General features: G+C 42.7%; 2 protein-coding genes across 5 annotated transcripts in view; both read right to left on the minus strand.

The window, feature by feature from the left end:
• Nucleotides 1-309: 309 nt before the first annotated feature.
• Nucleotides 310-4,659, minus strand: pld4 (phospholipase D family member 4). 2 transcript variants are annotated; one of them, XM_023402719.2, is made up of 11 exons: nucleotides 4,514-4,659; nucleotides 4,282-4,354; nucleotides 4,009-4,166; nucleotides 3,151-3,334; nucleotides 2,924-3,044; nucleotides 2,688-2,815; nucleotides 2,405-2,605; nucleotides 2,069-2,208; nucleotides 1,810-1,975; nucleotides 1,614-1,710; nucleotides 310-1,468 (listed from the first exon to the last, which is right to left on the minus strand). In XM_023402719.2, exons 2-11 carry the CDS (start codon nucleotides 4,330-4,332, stop codon nucleotides 1,266-1,268), a joined length of 1,449 nt encoding a protein of 482 aa, XP_023258487.1. In that variant the 5' UTR covers nucleotides 4,333-4,354; nucleotides 4,514-4,659; the 3' UTR covers nucleotides 310-1,265. The 2 variants fall into 2 exon arrangements, with proteins under 2 accessions (XP_023258487.1, XP_087029164.1); XM_087173038.1 differs by lacking the exon at nucleotides 1,614-1,710 and having other exon boundaries at nucleotides 1,378-1,468; nucleotides 1,771-1,975.
• An 83-nt stretch (nucleotides 4,660-4,742) lies between these two features.
• Nucleotides 4,743-16,246, minus strand: part of cep170ba (centrosomal protein 170Ba) — an 18,902-nt gene continuing 7,398 nt past the window's right edge. The window contains exons 7-19 of one of the 3 annotated variants that reach the window (XM_087173036.1): nucleotides 15,121-15,249; nucleotides 13,818-14,312; nucleotides 12,796-13,721; nucleotides 12,510-12,629; nucleotides 11,881-12,019; nucleotides 10,139-11,761; nucleotides 9,156-9,297; nucleotides 8,541-8,673; nucleotides 7,997-8,131; nucleotides 7,818-7,906; nucleotides 7,186-7,279; nucleotides 7,042-7,093; nucleotides 4,743-6,891 (exon numbers count right to left, since the gene is read on the minus strand). In XM_087173036.1, coding sequence (XP_087029162.1) covers nucleotides 6,668-6,891; nucleotides 7,042-7,093; nucleotides 7,186-7,279; nucleotides 7,818-7,906; nucleotides 7,997-8,131; nucleotides 8,541-8,673; nucleotides 9,156-9,297; nucleotides 10,139-11,761; nucleotides 11,881-12,019; nucleotides 12,510-12,629; nucleotides 12,796-13,721; nucleotides 13,818-14,312; nucleotides 15,121-15,249 — 4,301 coding nt within the window. In that variant the 3' untranslated portion in view covers nucleotides 4,743-6,667. Of the gene's footprint in view, nucleotides 6,892-7,041; nucleotides 7,094-7,185; nucleotides 7,280-7,817; nucleotides 7,907-7,996; nucleotides 8,132-8,540; nucleotides 8,674-9,155; nucleotides 9,403-10,138; nucleotides 11,762-11,880; nucleotides 12,020-12,509; nucleotides 12,630-12,795; nucleotides 13,722-13,817; nucleotides 14,313-15,120; nucleotides 15,250-16,246 lie in introns of all 3 variants that reach the window. The other 2 variants (XM_087173035.1, XM_087173037.1) reach the window with 2 other exon arrangements.

The following is a 16,246-nucleotide window of genomic DNA, read 5'->3' on the forward strand; positions in this document are numbered from 1 at the left end:
AAATAGATTTTAACAAATCTTAAAGTTGTACACTATATGTTATCAGTTATGAACCGTGTGATTTAATTCCCTAAGCATTCTGCATAAAGATAAAGCCAAAGTAAGTGTAAGAGAGTTTCATGGTGTCACTTACAAAAAAAACAGAGGTACTATAACCAGACTGTATCAGAGCTTCATGACCAAAAACTCTCATCCCAAAGAGCATTGGGAAAAGAAAAATTAATATAGCATAGAGATTTCACAGGAGGAATGGTACTTTCAATGGGAATGCACCAACTCACACACATGGATAGAATTCAGATGGAGGTATCTAATTCAATTTTTTATTACCCCAAAGCAGAAAGCACACTCAACAGGAGAGCATACCAATTAGACAGTGTGACAGTGTGGGAGTCATGATGCCAATCACTGGGAATGTCCAGTAATAAGACATTTCTGGACAGAGAATGCATAAAGCATTGAAAGGCATATTCAATACAAAAATACCTCTCCGGTTTAACACATTTATTTAAGGAAAAATTTACTTTCATTCGTTTCATTCAACGAATAGGCACTGGCTTCTTCCTGACCCCTGAACAATAGAGGAATGGACAGGTGAAGTGAACTGACATGGTTGGATTTGCTAAGGGTTGTGGTGTACCACAGTATTAGCCTATCACATCTGTCCTAGCTGACCAACCCCTGGTTCTAATTCTGGTGTTAGTGTCTGGTTTTACAGTCCTGTCTTGGTCAATGTTATTAAAGCCAGTCACAATGACAATGAAAGTTACTGATGCAGCATAACGATAGGCACAAGTGGTATTTCAGCATCCAGCACACACAGCAAGGTATGGCCAGCAACAAAGAGGTTCCCCCACTCATCTTGTGGTCACTACAAGGGCCAGTCTCTGGACTTAAATAAAATTCTTTGTTTGTTTGTTATCTCATTGATGTTTACACATGTTTAATAATTATAAAGTATATGAATAACATCGGTTTTGTAATTATACAGTATCAGTAATCATACATTCAACAGTCAGTCAACACCAGACGACCACTAATCTAAAAAAAAAAAATTAGTGCTAAGTCAATAAACCTTATTTACAGTTACAAGTGTATTAATTTAGTCAACAACTGAAAGTGTAAGTTAATCATCTGATGTGGAAGCTTATAGAGAGAGTGAGCGATCATATAACAGAGATAATATAAAAACAACATAAATTACAACTACGCCACAAGTACAACCTTGATAACAATATGTATTTCATGGAGAACTTCTTATTCTGTCATGTTGATAGTGCACAGTCTGGGTGGTGCCCCAGGTCAGCAAGATGCACAGCAAACTTAGAGTTCCAGTCTCTGTCAAAAACCACCCTGAGCTGGTGCTGCAGGGCCTTGGTCTTCCATTCAGGGTGAGGAGCATGCTGGGAAATCACCAGGCCTACTCCAGCTGTGGTCACAAAGTAGTCCCCTGACCAATTGGAGGTACCTTGGTAACAACACAACGTTATCTGGTCAATTATTAACTCATTCACACGCAACAAATGATGTCCAAAGAAGAGTTTAACTGAGTTTAAGTTCAACAACAAATGTGTAGAAATAGAAACTGAAAATGAAGGTTGTGTGTTACGCACCAATGTAAGCTACTTTATCCGTCACCATGTATTTATTGTGGTTGACTCTGGAGTATGGAATATCAGTCTGGTTTCCTACAGGCACAATGTACAATTTCTGGAAAGAGAATGATATTTAAAAAGTAAGAAAACTCAGTAGTGAGGATGTTGTGTTTACCTCAAACAGACATGACATTTACTTCATGTTGTGTCTTACTACTTGAATGCTGATCTGGTGGTGAGGGCTGTCCATTGAGGCTAGAGACTTAAGGAAGGGCAGCATGGCTGGATCAGAGTCACGCCCGCAGCTGATCAGCATCCGGATCTTAATCTTCCTCTCGAATGCAGCCATCCTGATGGCGTCATCAATGAACGTCCAGTATCTGTTTGATTATCACAGAATCCAGAGTGATGAAATCAGGCAAAATAGCTACATTGTTGAGGGAAACAAAGTTTCCTTTGTGTGTTAGGTTTACCGCAGAGGCTTTTCAAAGCGTGTGGTGGGGAAGTACTCCATGACAGCTACATCAACGTAGTGCTCAGCCTCTGAGATGATGGAGAGAATCGCCTCCAGGTCCTGAGTCCTCGATGGAGGACAGAATGATGGTGGAGAAGCCTTGGGTGGAAACACAATATGGAATAATACTACCCAAAGGAAAAAATATTTCATTCATAAAATGTGATTTCCATGTGGTAACAGTTCAATACGTGGCAGTTCCCCTGACTGAAACTGACATTTACACACTGTGCATTTGCTTCTCTGTAAATAATCCCCTATCCTGTAAAAGGGAAATGAAACTCAAAGAACTCACTGAGAGGTAAATACTGCTGGAGACATTATCAGCTTCCACCAACAGGGGGTGGTGTTTGTTGATGTCAGTGTCATAGTTTGAAGGCCAGGGCCTTGGCAGGGAGCTGTTGGATTCTCCCATCACCCAGTAAGACTGGAAGATCTTATGGAGGTCCTCTGCCACACTGGAGCAGTTGTAGATGACCACTCCGAGTTCCTTCACCTATATAGTCAAAAGTAAATTGTTAGGATAATGTTTTAAGGTTGAAAATGTGCACCTATAATCAGAGGATTTTTGGTTTTACCTGTGTGAGAGCTCTCCAGTCCATGTTGGCACTTCCAATAAACACATGTTTTCTGTCCACGATCCAGAACTTCGTGTGGAGGACACCTTTCATCAGGCGCCCAAAGTTCACCTCCCTCACATGAACTCCTAAAGACAGAGGGAGACTACATGAAGTTGATGCAATCAAATGCGTCATCATTGCAAATCATAGCATAACGCACTGAATGGAGAGTGTCAGAATGATCAGCTCCAAACCTTTCTGTTTTAAGATCTTTAAATCTGTGGAGTTTGTTCTAACTGTGGGAACACTGGTCACCACTCGGACAGATACATTCCTGGAGGGCAATGCCTCAAGTTCTCTCAGGATATCCTTTCCCTGCCAAAAACAGACTGACAGTGTTAAAACATATTCAATCTAGATTTAATGTTTTATGTTCATGTGCAATGTAGTTAAATTTCTTTCTCTCTGTTTGATAACTCACAGGTATGTCAGAAGACGAGTTGACGTTGATGTCTTCCCCAGTTAAGGTCCAGTAAAAAGAGACCACTTCTACCTGGTCCGTTGCCATGGAGATTAGATCTTTCCAGACTTGTTCCAGGGGGATCCCGAGCGTTGCATTGTCGTTATATTTCACATGTTGGGGAATGCTCTCCACAAGGGCCATGCTGAGGGATATAAAAAAAAGACATGCCTGCGAATCCTCTGGAAACTGAACTGGAGAAAATGATGGTGCAATTTAGAGAAACTAATCTTCAATCGTTGCGTCAATAGATGCATATATATATGATTAGTGGGTTTACTTCCAAATTGCTCTTAACTTCATGACCCAGTTTATGCATCATAATCTACAATGTGATCATAGCTCCAAGTTAAAAAGGGAAATAAACATGACCATGAGTAAAATCAATGATCAGCGAAGCCTCAGTAGACACATATAGTAAAATGTTGAAGTCTTGTTTGTTTAACTTTCTTAGTAATACTTTTTAAGGTTTGTTAAGCATATCTAAGGTGGTGGGAAGGTTAGGAGTCATGGGAATTAGATCTTACACATTTTAGTTGATTATTTAATCTTTATATAAAGATTGGCCAAGATATTTTTCTATAGACTCTTGAGTACGAATACTTCACTTAAAAGCAGCACACCTGTCCAACCAGTATACACTTCAACAGAATGACGATTCACTGACTGAACTTTTTATTTGCCTGGACAGTATCTGTCACTTCTCATATATAGCATCATAACAACTAGTTAACTTCGTCAGCCTACATCAGTCTCTGGTGGCCGTTCTGGTGCACAGCCACGTTTACAGACACTGAACACCTTTAGTAGGATCATTACCTGCACTGGTCTGTAGAGAAATTGGCTCCACCATCCTTTGGGAGTGTCTCATGATCTTTGGGTGGCTTGGGTCTTTCCAGAACAGCGATGGCAAGCAAAATCCCCAGGACTATCAGACAGCCCAAAACCACACCTAATGTCACGCAGCTGGTCGACCTCTAACAACATAGTTTGATAGAAGAAAAAAAAAAGAATCCAAGAGTAAGAGACACAAAAGAGATGTAAGACACACAAAATGGTAAATAGTTTGGCGAATGTTTGATTCAGTCCTACCCCTTTGTTTGAAACATAACTGTCATGAAGGCTTCTATACGGAGAGGACATTTTCCTTTCAAAGACTGCTCATCTGTTTAAGATTAAAAGCAGGAAATTATTGTCTTAAACAGAAAACGCTTGAAAATTGACAATTCAGACCACACTAATGACAGAACTCATCTGGCTGTTTACTGGTTTAATTGTCCAAACAAGTTTGGTTTTTTAAGTATTGAAAGCAAAAACAACTTACTCAAGGCAGATGTAGATTATTCTCCACTAGAAAGAGTTCAATGCAAATAGATTATTCCCCTCCAGCTTTCACCCGACACTGAGATGAATAGATAGCTCTGCCTCTGAATATATCGCAGCACAGTTCCCATTTTTAGTTTCACTTCTGGTTTTGAGACATGTATTTTCTCAAGAATAGAAAGAAAAGTGTTTTGTGTGAACAGAACAGATGACAAAGAGTCAAATAAAACTGCTTTGCTAATCAAATTTATTTGAAAAAAAACAAAAACAAAACCAAATCTGGAATCACCATCTAAGAAATGACACAAAAAAACAAACATAAATACCAGCTAACAAGACAGCGAGATTACAACCAAATCATTCTGGGGGGGTGGGGGTGGGGGGGAAGGAGGGGAAACAGAAACTGAATCTCAAAAATGGGACAGAAATTTGACACAGAAGAGTTCAACTGTAACTCTGACTTTCTGAGGCTTAGATGGAGTAAAGCAAAGGGAAAATACTATCCCAAAGATGATAAGTAGCAGCAATACTTTGAGCAAGAAAGAACAAACATTCAGTTTTTGCTTGAGTTTGTAAACAACCACTGTGCTTGGCTGCATGAAACATTATCCCCACACAGCTCTGTGGCACTTATAGGTACTTCCCAATAACAATCACATGTACAGTCTGCACTGGGAACTTGCTGGTTTACTGGTACTGCCTTTTTTCCTGCTTCAACTCCGACAGCATCAAATGCTGACAATCTGTAAAGGCTTTCAGTTTTGCAGCATATCAGGTCGAGGGGATATTGCTGTACTACATTAGTGCAAAAGACAAGATTGAGAGGTAATTTGTAGGACATATAGATATCTTTAGATATTTACATAGTGAACAACAGAGTGTCACAAACTAACAATCAGATTTACAGTTTCACACAATTTCTCAACATATATGCTAAAAAAAAAAATGACATTACTTCTCCTGTCATGTGAGGACCTTGTGACTTGACAGACTGAGGAAATATCACATCTTATACCAGCTCTTAGTGTTTAACACCAACATATGGAAGTTTGAGTGTTGTGTGATGAGCTCAGTACAACACCGATAAAGGAGACTTATTCCCGTCAGTCTTTTTTATGATTGTCAAACCCTCAGAGCTAACTGTGATCTTCAGGCATGGAGGACAACACAACAAAAAAAACAAGTTTCAAGCCCCATACTGTGTTTAACACAAATAAAAATGCATTTCTCAGAAGGTAGAAGCACAGGAACGCTTGAAAACTGGCTACTAGTGTTTTATAGCCACTTGAGTTTGTGGTTGCCAGGTGACTAAACCATGGACTCAGCCACAACTTCCATTTGGACACACATTCCTGAGGGATTTTCACCTCCAGCTGCGCAAAATAGATAGAAGACCTGGACACAGTCGGTCCACTGGGAAATATGTGAATAAATACACAAGATATTGGCTGGTAGCGACTGTGTAATGTAATATGAATTGGTCTGGCACTAGAGTCTACCAGCTCTCTCCCAAAGCTATGTTGTCTCGGATACAAAATACCCAGTGTCTCACAAAAGACCCCTAATAAATACTTTTTACATTCGTCCATGAATCTGGTTCACAAAGAGAAAAGTGGCAAACAACAAAGACAAAACCAAGGACACACAGTACACCAACATCTGTGTGCCTTTTTTTCTGAATAGAACAAATATTTTATTTGTCACTAAACACAAATATTTGATTTGTTAATAAATTTCCCTGAGTTGATTAAGCTCAGGTTGGTTTTCAATTAAACCAAATAATGACAATGAGCTTTTAAAATCAGCTAAATTGGTCATATCAATGGTAAATAATGAGAACAATCCCCAACACACAGAATCAAGTATAGTTTTGAGGCCTTTCACAGGTGAAGGGGGGTATTATGGTACTTCCTCAAATCATCACATATGAGTGTATTTTAAGGGCCTTTAGTGCAGGCCTCATTGTGTATTACAGCACAGTGTAGGTGTGTAGTGCTCATAGTGCAGTAGTGTGTATGCTTGAATGTGCAGGGGGGTACAGTTCTGAGTATCCAGTCTCACTTCCACCCTCTTGGTTTCAATCCGCACACAATGGCCCGACACCTGCATGTGTGGTGAAACAGCAGAAGTCAGCACTTTGTGTTTGCATCAGATCTCAGACCAAATATCCTTTTCTGAGATCATCTGGTGTCACAGCTGCTCTCCTGACACCGTCACCGGGCCTCGGGCCGCCACCTCGTTTAGACACAGAGTGGACGGTTCTCCAGTCTCGCGAGGAAGAAGGTCTAGAGGTCTGAACTCCAGACGAGGACGAGATGGCAGAGGCTGAGGCCTTGGATGCTTCGAGCTGCTCACTGGGCTCCATGACTGTGTTAATGACTGGATAGACAAAATAACAGACAAGAAGTTGGGGCTCACTTAGCAAAAGTATTAAAAAGAATTAGTAGTAGCATTTCAAAGACAAATTATAGATTATAGATTAATAATAGATTATTTAGCTTTATACTGTCTATAAACGGTGTGACTCACCCTCAAGTTGTCGTTGAACTCTCTTAAGTTCTTTCAAGATAGACATGATTTCCTGAAATACAGACATCTGACTTAGCTCAAACACAAAGTATTTTTAGCATTTTAACAATTTAGCTTGGAAATGCACAAAAGGAAATCGCCAACCTTGTTGGAGGTTTTGACAACAGGGACATCATTGTCAGAATTAACCTTTGCCTCAATTTCTTCCCAGATATCCACCCTGTCCTGGAACAGAACCCTGCGTGTATAATGCCGAGTGCAGGTGTTAGTAAGTTGTCATCTTACAGTGTTTAAAAGGGACAATCGACATTGTTGTACCCAAAATGTTGATTTAGATTTAGAATACTGAGAGTGCAAGACCCTTTAGGAGCTTTTTAATTGTAACATATTTTTATTCTTTGATTGTCTTTTGTTTTTTTTGATTAAATAAAGACTAGAAAAGAACAAACTGTGGCTACATCTCACAATGGAAGCTTTCAAACACAACTGTTTATTCTCCATCTAATCTCCTCAGAAGATTACATCACTGTCTTCTCAGTCGCATATCGTCAGTCAGACTATAAGTCTGTATGCTGACTCACTCAGTTATACTAATTTAATAAGATTATTGGCTCAGTGCAGTGTGGTTGTCAGACAGGATCAATAAAGTTTTTCATCAAGCCCAGATTAAGCCTGGGAATGAAGGATGCTTATGTATGTGTGTGTGTGTGTGTGTGTGTGTGTGTGTGTGTGTGTGTGTGTGTGTGTGTGTGTGTGTGTGTGTGAGAACATCTTACTTAATTTTGTCAGCAAGTTGCTCTGTGTTTTCTCTGATGGCCATGATGATCTGAGACACTGGATTCAGCATCAGGTTGTCCACAACGACCTGGAGAAAATCATAAATAGTTTAGAACGTTCTACCAGTGCTAGCAGAAGTTGTGATAAAAATGAGGCAAAGCAGCATATTGTGTCGGACCTCGTCTCTGCTCCGAGCTCGCTGCCCGGAATTCTGTTCGTGGTCACTTGGGCTCTGGTCAGGCTCCCTTGTAGATGCAGAACTTGGTGGGACTCTCTGATAGTTTAATCCAGCCTCTGGAATATGCTGAACAAGCTATGACACAATCAGAAATTAGTGTTATGATATAAAACAGACAGAGCGAGACAATCTCTATGGCTGATGCAAAAACAGGGCGATGAAACAGAGTTAAAACTGTAATGTACTGTTCTATAGTAACCACAAGTGTTTGATTGACTGATTTGCTCATTTAAGGAACAGATTCAGTGATTGAATTTTAAAAGAAATCACGTTACATAACTGCACCTGATCTGGACAGCCAAAGCTTAAACAATGAGAGATACTTCCTCTTTCAAAAAAGAGAAAAGACTATATTTTGTGATAAAGACGACAAAAAACTGAAGACTCTTCATGATCAGTCAGTTGATCAAATATAGATTTGATGCCTCTGTGACTTTGATTAAACAGCAACTACAACAAGACACTGATAAAGTCTTTGTTGCACCTGTTCATGAGTGGTCACTGTGGAGACAGGTGTGTCGCTCTCCACTCCAGGGTTCTGTGGATCACCGTCACCTGCCACGTCGTGGATCTCTCTGGCCAAAATAGCTAAGTCTTTAGCCAGGTCTTGACTCAACCTAACAAGGAGGGAAAACATGTTAGAAAAATGGCTGACAGGTGTAGGATAAACATTTTCCACTGAATGCAAAATCCTTGCTTTCTTTACACAGATCCTCCACAATAATAACAAAATAAATTGACCAAAATGTTCTGGCTAAAAAACAAACAAACAAACACTTAAGAGCAGTCATCATATTTTAGGCACAGCACCTTATTTGTGTCCGCGTCCCATTTTGAAAGATTCTGTGTCTTTTGTTTTGGTTTTCTTCTTTTTTGTTTTGTGAGAATTTGAAGTGTTATATGTAGTTCATTTATGACAGAATAAAACCAAATCCAACTATTGTGGTATTGGCTCCTGAGTCACACATGAAGCCTTAACGTAAAAAAGTATTATGACATAAATGCTGTAAAGGCCGCAGGTATGAACCTTGGAAATCACATTAGTATCCACACCAGAAAAAAAAGTTCTGTTTGTAATACTCAACCAAACATATCTTACCGTGCAATCTCAGCACTGTGAGTGGACCAGTTTTGGAGGGCGTCTCCCTCTTGGTTTTCCTCCTCAGAATCTCTGCTGCGGGGCTTTGCCCGCAGGGTGACCACCGGCTGTGGCCGAGGCTGACTGCGTGGGCTGTGGGAAGCTGAGGAAGGTTGGGAGCGTTTGTGTTTAGGAGTGCTCTGGTTTGAGTCGTACTCCTCATCTGAGGTAGAGGTATAGTCAGAGCCTTTCTGTCGCCTCCTGGAGCCTTGATGTCGTGAATTGGTTTGAGTTGTGGAGGATGGAGGATAGAGAAGAAAAAAGAAAACAGGACAGAAAAACACCACCAGGTAATTCAGACGTAATCACCAAAATCCTTCCCAGAAAAAGAAACTGATAAGTTGCAGTGGAAGTCCTCATCTCTACATTTGTAACTTATTCATTGTACTTTTTTTTTACAAACTTTTTTACAAACTGAAATGAGTACTTGACTTCCACAGTATAGAAGCTGAGTACCAGATCATAGCACCATATAGTGCATTTTATACAAGGCAAGTATTACAGTGTTCATCATATCCACATTATCCTCATAGCATGGCTGCAAATAAATGTGAGATCATACAATAATGCATGAGAACACTGTGGAGATGAAGGAAAATCTAAATTTACCGAAAGGTATCAAAGTATTAATGTTAGTATTATTGATGTTAGTCAAAGTCCAGAATCAACTCCCGCCCTCCACACCTTTACAAAAAAAAACAGCTACAGAATCCAGGATTTATTTCCTGAAACTTTCAGTACTTAAACTGAGGACTTGAATGCATCAAACCAATTCATTACAGTGACTGTTTGACAGACCTTGTACTGCTTCCAATCCAGGCACAAAGTGATCTATTTTATACAGTACTGGTTTGACATGAGTAAGTGGTCACAGCAGTAAAAATATTACATTCAAGATTTCATTCAATGAAACATGTATTTTCAGGGGTTTATATTATACTCACTTGCTGTGCTGCTGGCATATTTGGCACTGCTTGAACGTCCGCGGGTGACTGGGGTCTTGTTGAGCACTGACTTCTGCTGCTTTTCTACAGGTTTCGACGCCGGAGCAGAGGCCCTTCGAACAGAGCTGCTGCCGTACTCTGTGCTGCGGTTGGAGAATCCTGTGCTCCTGCCCGTCCACTGTGGGGTGGAGGACGCCTCAGTGTCGCTTGGTGTGTTAAACGAGCTTGTCCGCTTACGAGGCATCGCCAGCATATCCAGCCTGGAGAGTTTCTTGGTTTCCTGAGGCTGCTTGGCTGAAATATTGCCCGCCTCCTGTGACAGCCTGTCTGTCTCCGTGCCCTCGTTGTCTGAGGCCTCTCCCAGGCGAGCACGACGTAGCATGGATGCCCTGGTGGGTCTTGGAGCTGACAAGCTGTTGGCACGATTCAAGGCCTGGAGCACTCTGGGGGTCTTGGTTTCCTCCTTCTGAAGGGGCACAGTGTACTTCCTGCGGGTTTGGTAGGTGTTAGACTCCTGATCAGAGTAAGGTAAGCTGTTAGGGTCGTCACTTAGGTCTGTGGAACCACATTTCCCAACACTACGTCTCAGTCCAACTTGCCTCCTGACAGATTCAGACTTATTGCTGCTATCTGCTCTCTGAAAACGGCGCTTTTCTGATGACACAGACTGGTGATTTGAGTCCTGACTAGCTATACTAGCTGAAGACCTTTCCCTATGGAGGCCACTGGCAGAGGGTTTTTTCATCACTGTGTTTGACTTGGTCTTACTGCTGTGCTGGCTGACTGTGCTGGAGGTATCTACATCAGACTCCCCAGAAAGAGAGTCCATTATTGGAGACGGAGTGGTTTCTGGTGGTGCTGCTTGGAGTTTGGCCTCCAGAACAGCCAGAACATCTTCTGTCTCTTTGAGGTAAGAGTGAGTGTCCTGATTGCAAGCTCCCTGGAATAATTCAGGGTCTGGGTCCTTTTGAGCCGGCTGGCTAGAGATGTTGGGCAATCTGGCATTGCTAGGCCGGTCCTTGGTGAAGCTCTCTTGTCTAATTAATGGAGACCCTGCGCCCTCTTTGGACTCTGGACTCTGTGTCCTCTGGCCCAAGATAGGAGCTGACGCACTGGGCTGGACTTTTCCAGGGTCCAGGTTACTCCTCGGTCTGGTCAGGGTGGCTGTTGAGAAAGTTTTTTGTTTTCTCTCAGTCTTAGGTGTGCTGGATTTTGAGCCTCCGCATTCTGGTTTGGACTCAGCCTCCTCTGACTCGATGTAGAATGAAGCAGACTTGGCTCGGAACATGGTCTCCTCATTTTCCTTCTCCTCTGTATCTGACAGCGGTCTACTCCTCTGCTCTATGATGGACCCATCATCGGATTTGCTGGCATCACTCAAGCTGTCAGGCTCTACATCATCCTGCACTGACAACCTGTGAACACCATCCTGAGACCTGGGGACTTCTAAGCTATTCTCTGCTACATCAAATGTTGAATGCAGGTCATAATGAACATGAATGCTGGGAGTTGGAATGTCACTCTTCTCCCCCACTGGTAGCTGGGGCAGGATGCGTCGAGCTCTCGAGTCTGTACTGTCATGGTTACGGCTGAGCGTGGCCTTGTGGATGATTGTACCTTGTGCTGAAGTGAAACAGTTTTAATGCATATTAACCACAAATATTGGAACTGGATATCATTCATATTCATCAGGGTTTCTCATTATCATTTGAAATAGACTCATGTCTTGTCAGGTGGCTTACCCCCTCCTGACAGCTCCATCTGGGAAGGGATGTCAAAGAGGCCAGATGAGGGACCAGATTCTGTGTAGCTGTCTGCCAAGCTGGCCCAGCAAGACATCCACTTAGGAGCCCCTTGTAACACTGCACCTGCTGGCTGAACCTGTAAGAGAAAAACATACAACATATTCAATATATTTTGAAAAGACAGAAGATTAAACATTTTTAAGAGAGTGCAGTTTATAATTATATGATTTCCTGAGCAGGAAACAATGTCAATATGACAAACAGCAGAAGATACTATGGATCAATCTGTTTCAAGAGTAAACACGAAGTACAACTGCTAGAGAAACATGGATATTTTTTCCTAAAATTTGATTAGAGAGAGAAACCAAAAAAGAACCCACAACCTGCGAGGAAAGATGAGGCAAATCAAGAAATCAAAAGAGCGGAAACCAAGAGGGCAAATCAAGACAGCAATGCGTGCTGATTTGTGCGCTGAAAGATTTATGATTTACTGACCCAACACCTTAACTCATTGTATCTAGAACTGGTGTTAATATTATAAATCATTACATCCAACCATTGATCCCACCCTTAGCAGGAAGGTTTACCTTCACCAGACTCTGTCCCTGCACTGGAGCTGGCCTCACCTGCCCACTGCTACTCTGCCTATGCTGCTCCCTGCCCTGATCAATAACAGGCCTAAATGCTGATGATGTTTCTGCTTCACTCTGGTCGGTTCGCTCTGGGCTCTGAACAACACCAAACACCTGTCAGGAACAAAGCATTGCAATTGGATAAGTGTACGAATGGATAAAGTGGGACTGCCAATGTCCAAGGCTCAGTCTGAGTGGGACTATTTCCATATGACATTGGTGAATTATTACCTTTAGGCAACTGTGTTAGAGTGAACATAAAACAGATCAAACAACTTGCCTGGTCAATCTTGCTCCGTGCCTCTTCCAGCTCTTTATCTTGGACATCTTCTTCAATGGTGTAGGTTCCTGCATCACTCAGACTGTCCTCCTCTTCATTCCTGAGGCCGATAATGGGGCTCTTGACTTCCACGCCATGAGATACCAGGGGCATCACAGGCGCCTTGAGGGGAACAGGCTTGTTGACAGGAGAGGAAGTCTGGGGCTGGTAGGGAGCATTGGAAGGAGGGGGACTAGACAGTGATCTTACAACTGCCTCTGTTTTAGCTGCTATAGGGGAACTAGATGTATTTTTCTCCCAGCTGGCAGAAGAGGCCTGCTTTGTTTGCTTTAGAAATTCAGCAGTAAATTCCATGGCGAGTTTGGATCTCCGGCCCACACTGCTAAAAGGTCTTATAGAGGCAGAAGATGAAGAGCGGGAGGAAAAGCTGGTGCTGATTCGGTCCTCTGTCTTCTCCCTTCGCAGAGAGCCAGTTCTTTGGGGACCTGTGGAAGCAGGGCCCTTCAGGGGGACAGTGTATCGTTGGGTTGGGGGAGTGGAAGAGGGTGAAAATGGGGTTTGTCTCTCCCCTGTTGGGCTTGAGGTCTTCCTTGTCTTTTCCAGCTGGACTCTGAGGCCTGAGGGCTCAGGCGGGGTAGTGTTATTGGTAAAGGACTGGGAGCGCTTCTTTCTATGGTTATCATCAAAGAATTCAATGACAAAGGCCTGGTGAGGCTCAGCCTTGCCGAGACTGGAAAGGGACTGCGACTCTGGAGGAGAGTAGGACAAGGGCTCCTCAGAGTCAGGGGAGGTGAAGCGTTGTGGGGGGGTTCTAAGGGGTTGTGGAGACACCTGGGACCCAATCTGAAGTTCTGATTGCAGACAATCCTTTCCATTGATTGCAGGATCGCCTGAATCACTGTGAGTGCCATCTTCACTGTCGTTTTCTGATGATGGAAAGACAACAAGTTAGCTTGCCAGTTAGCACATTATTGAAATTAGAGTGTTGATAATCACTAACAGAAACTGTATGGCTGACTCACCCTTGGTGGTTTTCAGAAATGACGGGTCACTGTTTGTACTGTACATGTCTTCAGCCTGTGACCTCCTCCTAATCATGCTAGCATTGCTTTGGACCAGCCAATCAGCAACTTTGTTTTCTGGTGACATCACCTCAGTGGGTGTGGTAACAGCTTCTGTGGAGGGTAGCTTTCGCTGCTGGCGGAATGAAAACTTGGTCACATGGTCTTTGATCTTCATTTTACCTGGTGTGCATTCATCAAACTCAATGGTGAAGGAGGCGTGGCTTTGGACCACAGGAGGTGTGGGGGTGGAGGGGACACATTGAGTGGGATCGGGGGTATCCTTTGTGGGAACCTCGTGAACTTGCGATTCAGGCTTTTTGGCCGGTTGCTGCAGGATCTCCTTTGTTGGGATCTCAAAGTAGCTGGGCTCCCGGCGGTAGGAGAAGATAGACTTGGCCTGACTGTCGGACATAGAACCGTTGGTCGCATATTTGGACCCATCTCTACCAGGCTCTGTTAACAATAAAAAAAGTAATGAGGTCTCAGTGAACACACAGAAACACAGCAATCATTGGTCATGGTTCTACACAATCCACTCGGTGCACTAAAGAAATACAGAAGATGCCATTTTAGTATGAATTAGTAACAGCAGATGTACAGGGGAATGCTATTTGTTTGAGTCCCTCTCCAAGCACACACTTATAGCTACACATAATACATAACATAAAGGACATTTCTAAATCATCACAAATAATATTTTTGGAGTTCAATTGGGATGCCACTGTCACACAATCCCTGAAACTTGGAGCCACAGATAACACAGATTCCAGCTGTTAGCTTGAGAAAACAAATCAGCCGGTTGGTCTTTGAGTGCCAACTGGATGTGGCCAAATATCAGTTTAGGAACTCTGAGTCCAGTGGAGGGTAGCTGAGCAGGAATAATCTGTTTCAGCCTGGGCAACATGAGGCCAACAATCACACCGCCCCCTTCCCTCTAGCAGCTTAGAGGGTCATAATCCATCACGAGGCAGACAGGCACTGCCCATTGGCCTGGCATGGTATGGCCTGGCTAACAGTCCACAACTGGCAGCCAGAAGCCTGCCTTGGGCTTAACACCATCCATCTCTCAGTGACCCACAAAGGGCATCACATAGCAGTGCCACAGAAAAGCATGTCATTACAAATTAGCCAATATATATCCAATACTATTACAGTACAAATAACTCTGCAGTACACATTATATAAACACTTCAGTATAAATTACTTTATTAAATCAGGCCTTGTGCACATAGTAGTAAAAATATCAGATACTTTCTCTGACCTGGAGACTCCTGGTCTGGCGATTTTCCACCTCTTTCCACCTTTTTGTTGGCAGGATCATCATCCTCCCCCCACCACGACGGTTGGCCGTACAGAGGAGTAGGCTTGGATATTGGAGAATCTATGCCAGCTAACAGACAGAGGCACAAACACAAGCACGAACACAGACAAAAGCACAACATTAGGCACATGACACACTCAGATCCAGTGAGGAGAGTTTGGAAAGAAATAAAAGCCAAACAAGGAACTGAATTTATACAGCCTTTTGGATATAAGTACATGCAACACGTCACATGACAAAGCAAACAGTGTTGTGTCTGGGTTTGGTGTTGCAGCAACCATATGTTGCACAACACTGGAGCTCAGAAGGACAGTGTTACACTACCCATAGCCTTTGGGCTTTTTGCAATTCCCACACATTCCCATGACACAGAGAGAGTAGTGAGGGTCAAACTGGGATATCAACTGTATCACGCAATCCACCAAAACATAATCCTCCTTGTGTGAGTCGGGACAAACTAATCCTAATCTACAAAGAAAAAAAATACAATACAGGATATAGGATAACCAGTGCATCTGAAGTGACACTTGTTGTAGACTGTGACACACGTCGTTTGCACATTGACCTTGGTATACTCCCCGTACAGGTGCAACCTGGGGAATGAAGGCTTATTTCTGTAATGCTCGCTCGAACTGGTGTTCAGCAGCTGGTTTGCCAGTACACACATGACAGACAGCCTATTTGGCACTAATCTGGATGCTGCTTGTCGACCTGATAGCTAAGCTAAAGAAGCCCTGTGGAGTTTAATGTGGAGGCTTCACAATCCTAAGCAACAACAGCACTTCACCACCGTTGCCTTGGACACACACAATAAGACATCAACACAGTGACGGGGCAGGCAGAGGGGCATGTTACCAATTCCTTTCCCATTACTCAATCCTCCGCTTTTAGCTAAAGAAAACATGGGTGAAGTGGACTGAGCACAGCACTGACTTATGTTGACTACACTGTTTTATAAAACAGTTGGTAACTACAGCATTTCTCAATATGGGACATTAAATAGCCAGACATTGACAGTTTGTCAAAATACCAGTTTCATCAGTTCAGTTTTAATTTCTCATTCAGC

The sequence above is a fragment of the Seriola lalandi genome, unplaced genomic scaffold, assembly GCF_002814215.2.
Source record: "Seriola lalandi dorsalis isolate HSWRI2012SDOR001 ecotype SW California unplaced genomic scaffold, Sedor1 jcf7180002053982, whole genome shotgun sequence".
Classification (NCBI taxonomy): Eukaryota; Metazoa; Chordata; class Actinopteri; order Carangiformes; family Carangidae; genus Seriola; species Seriola lalandi.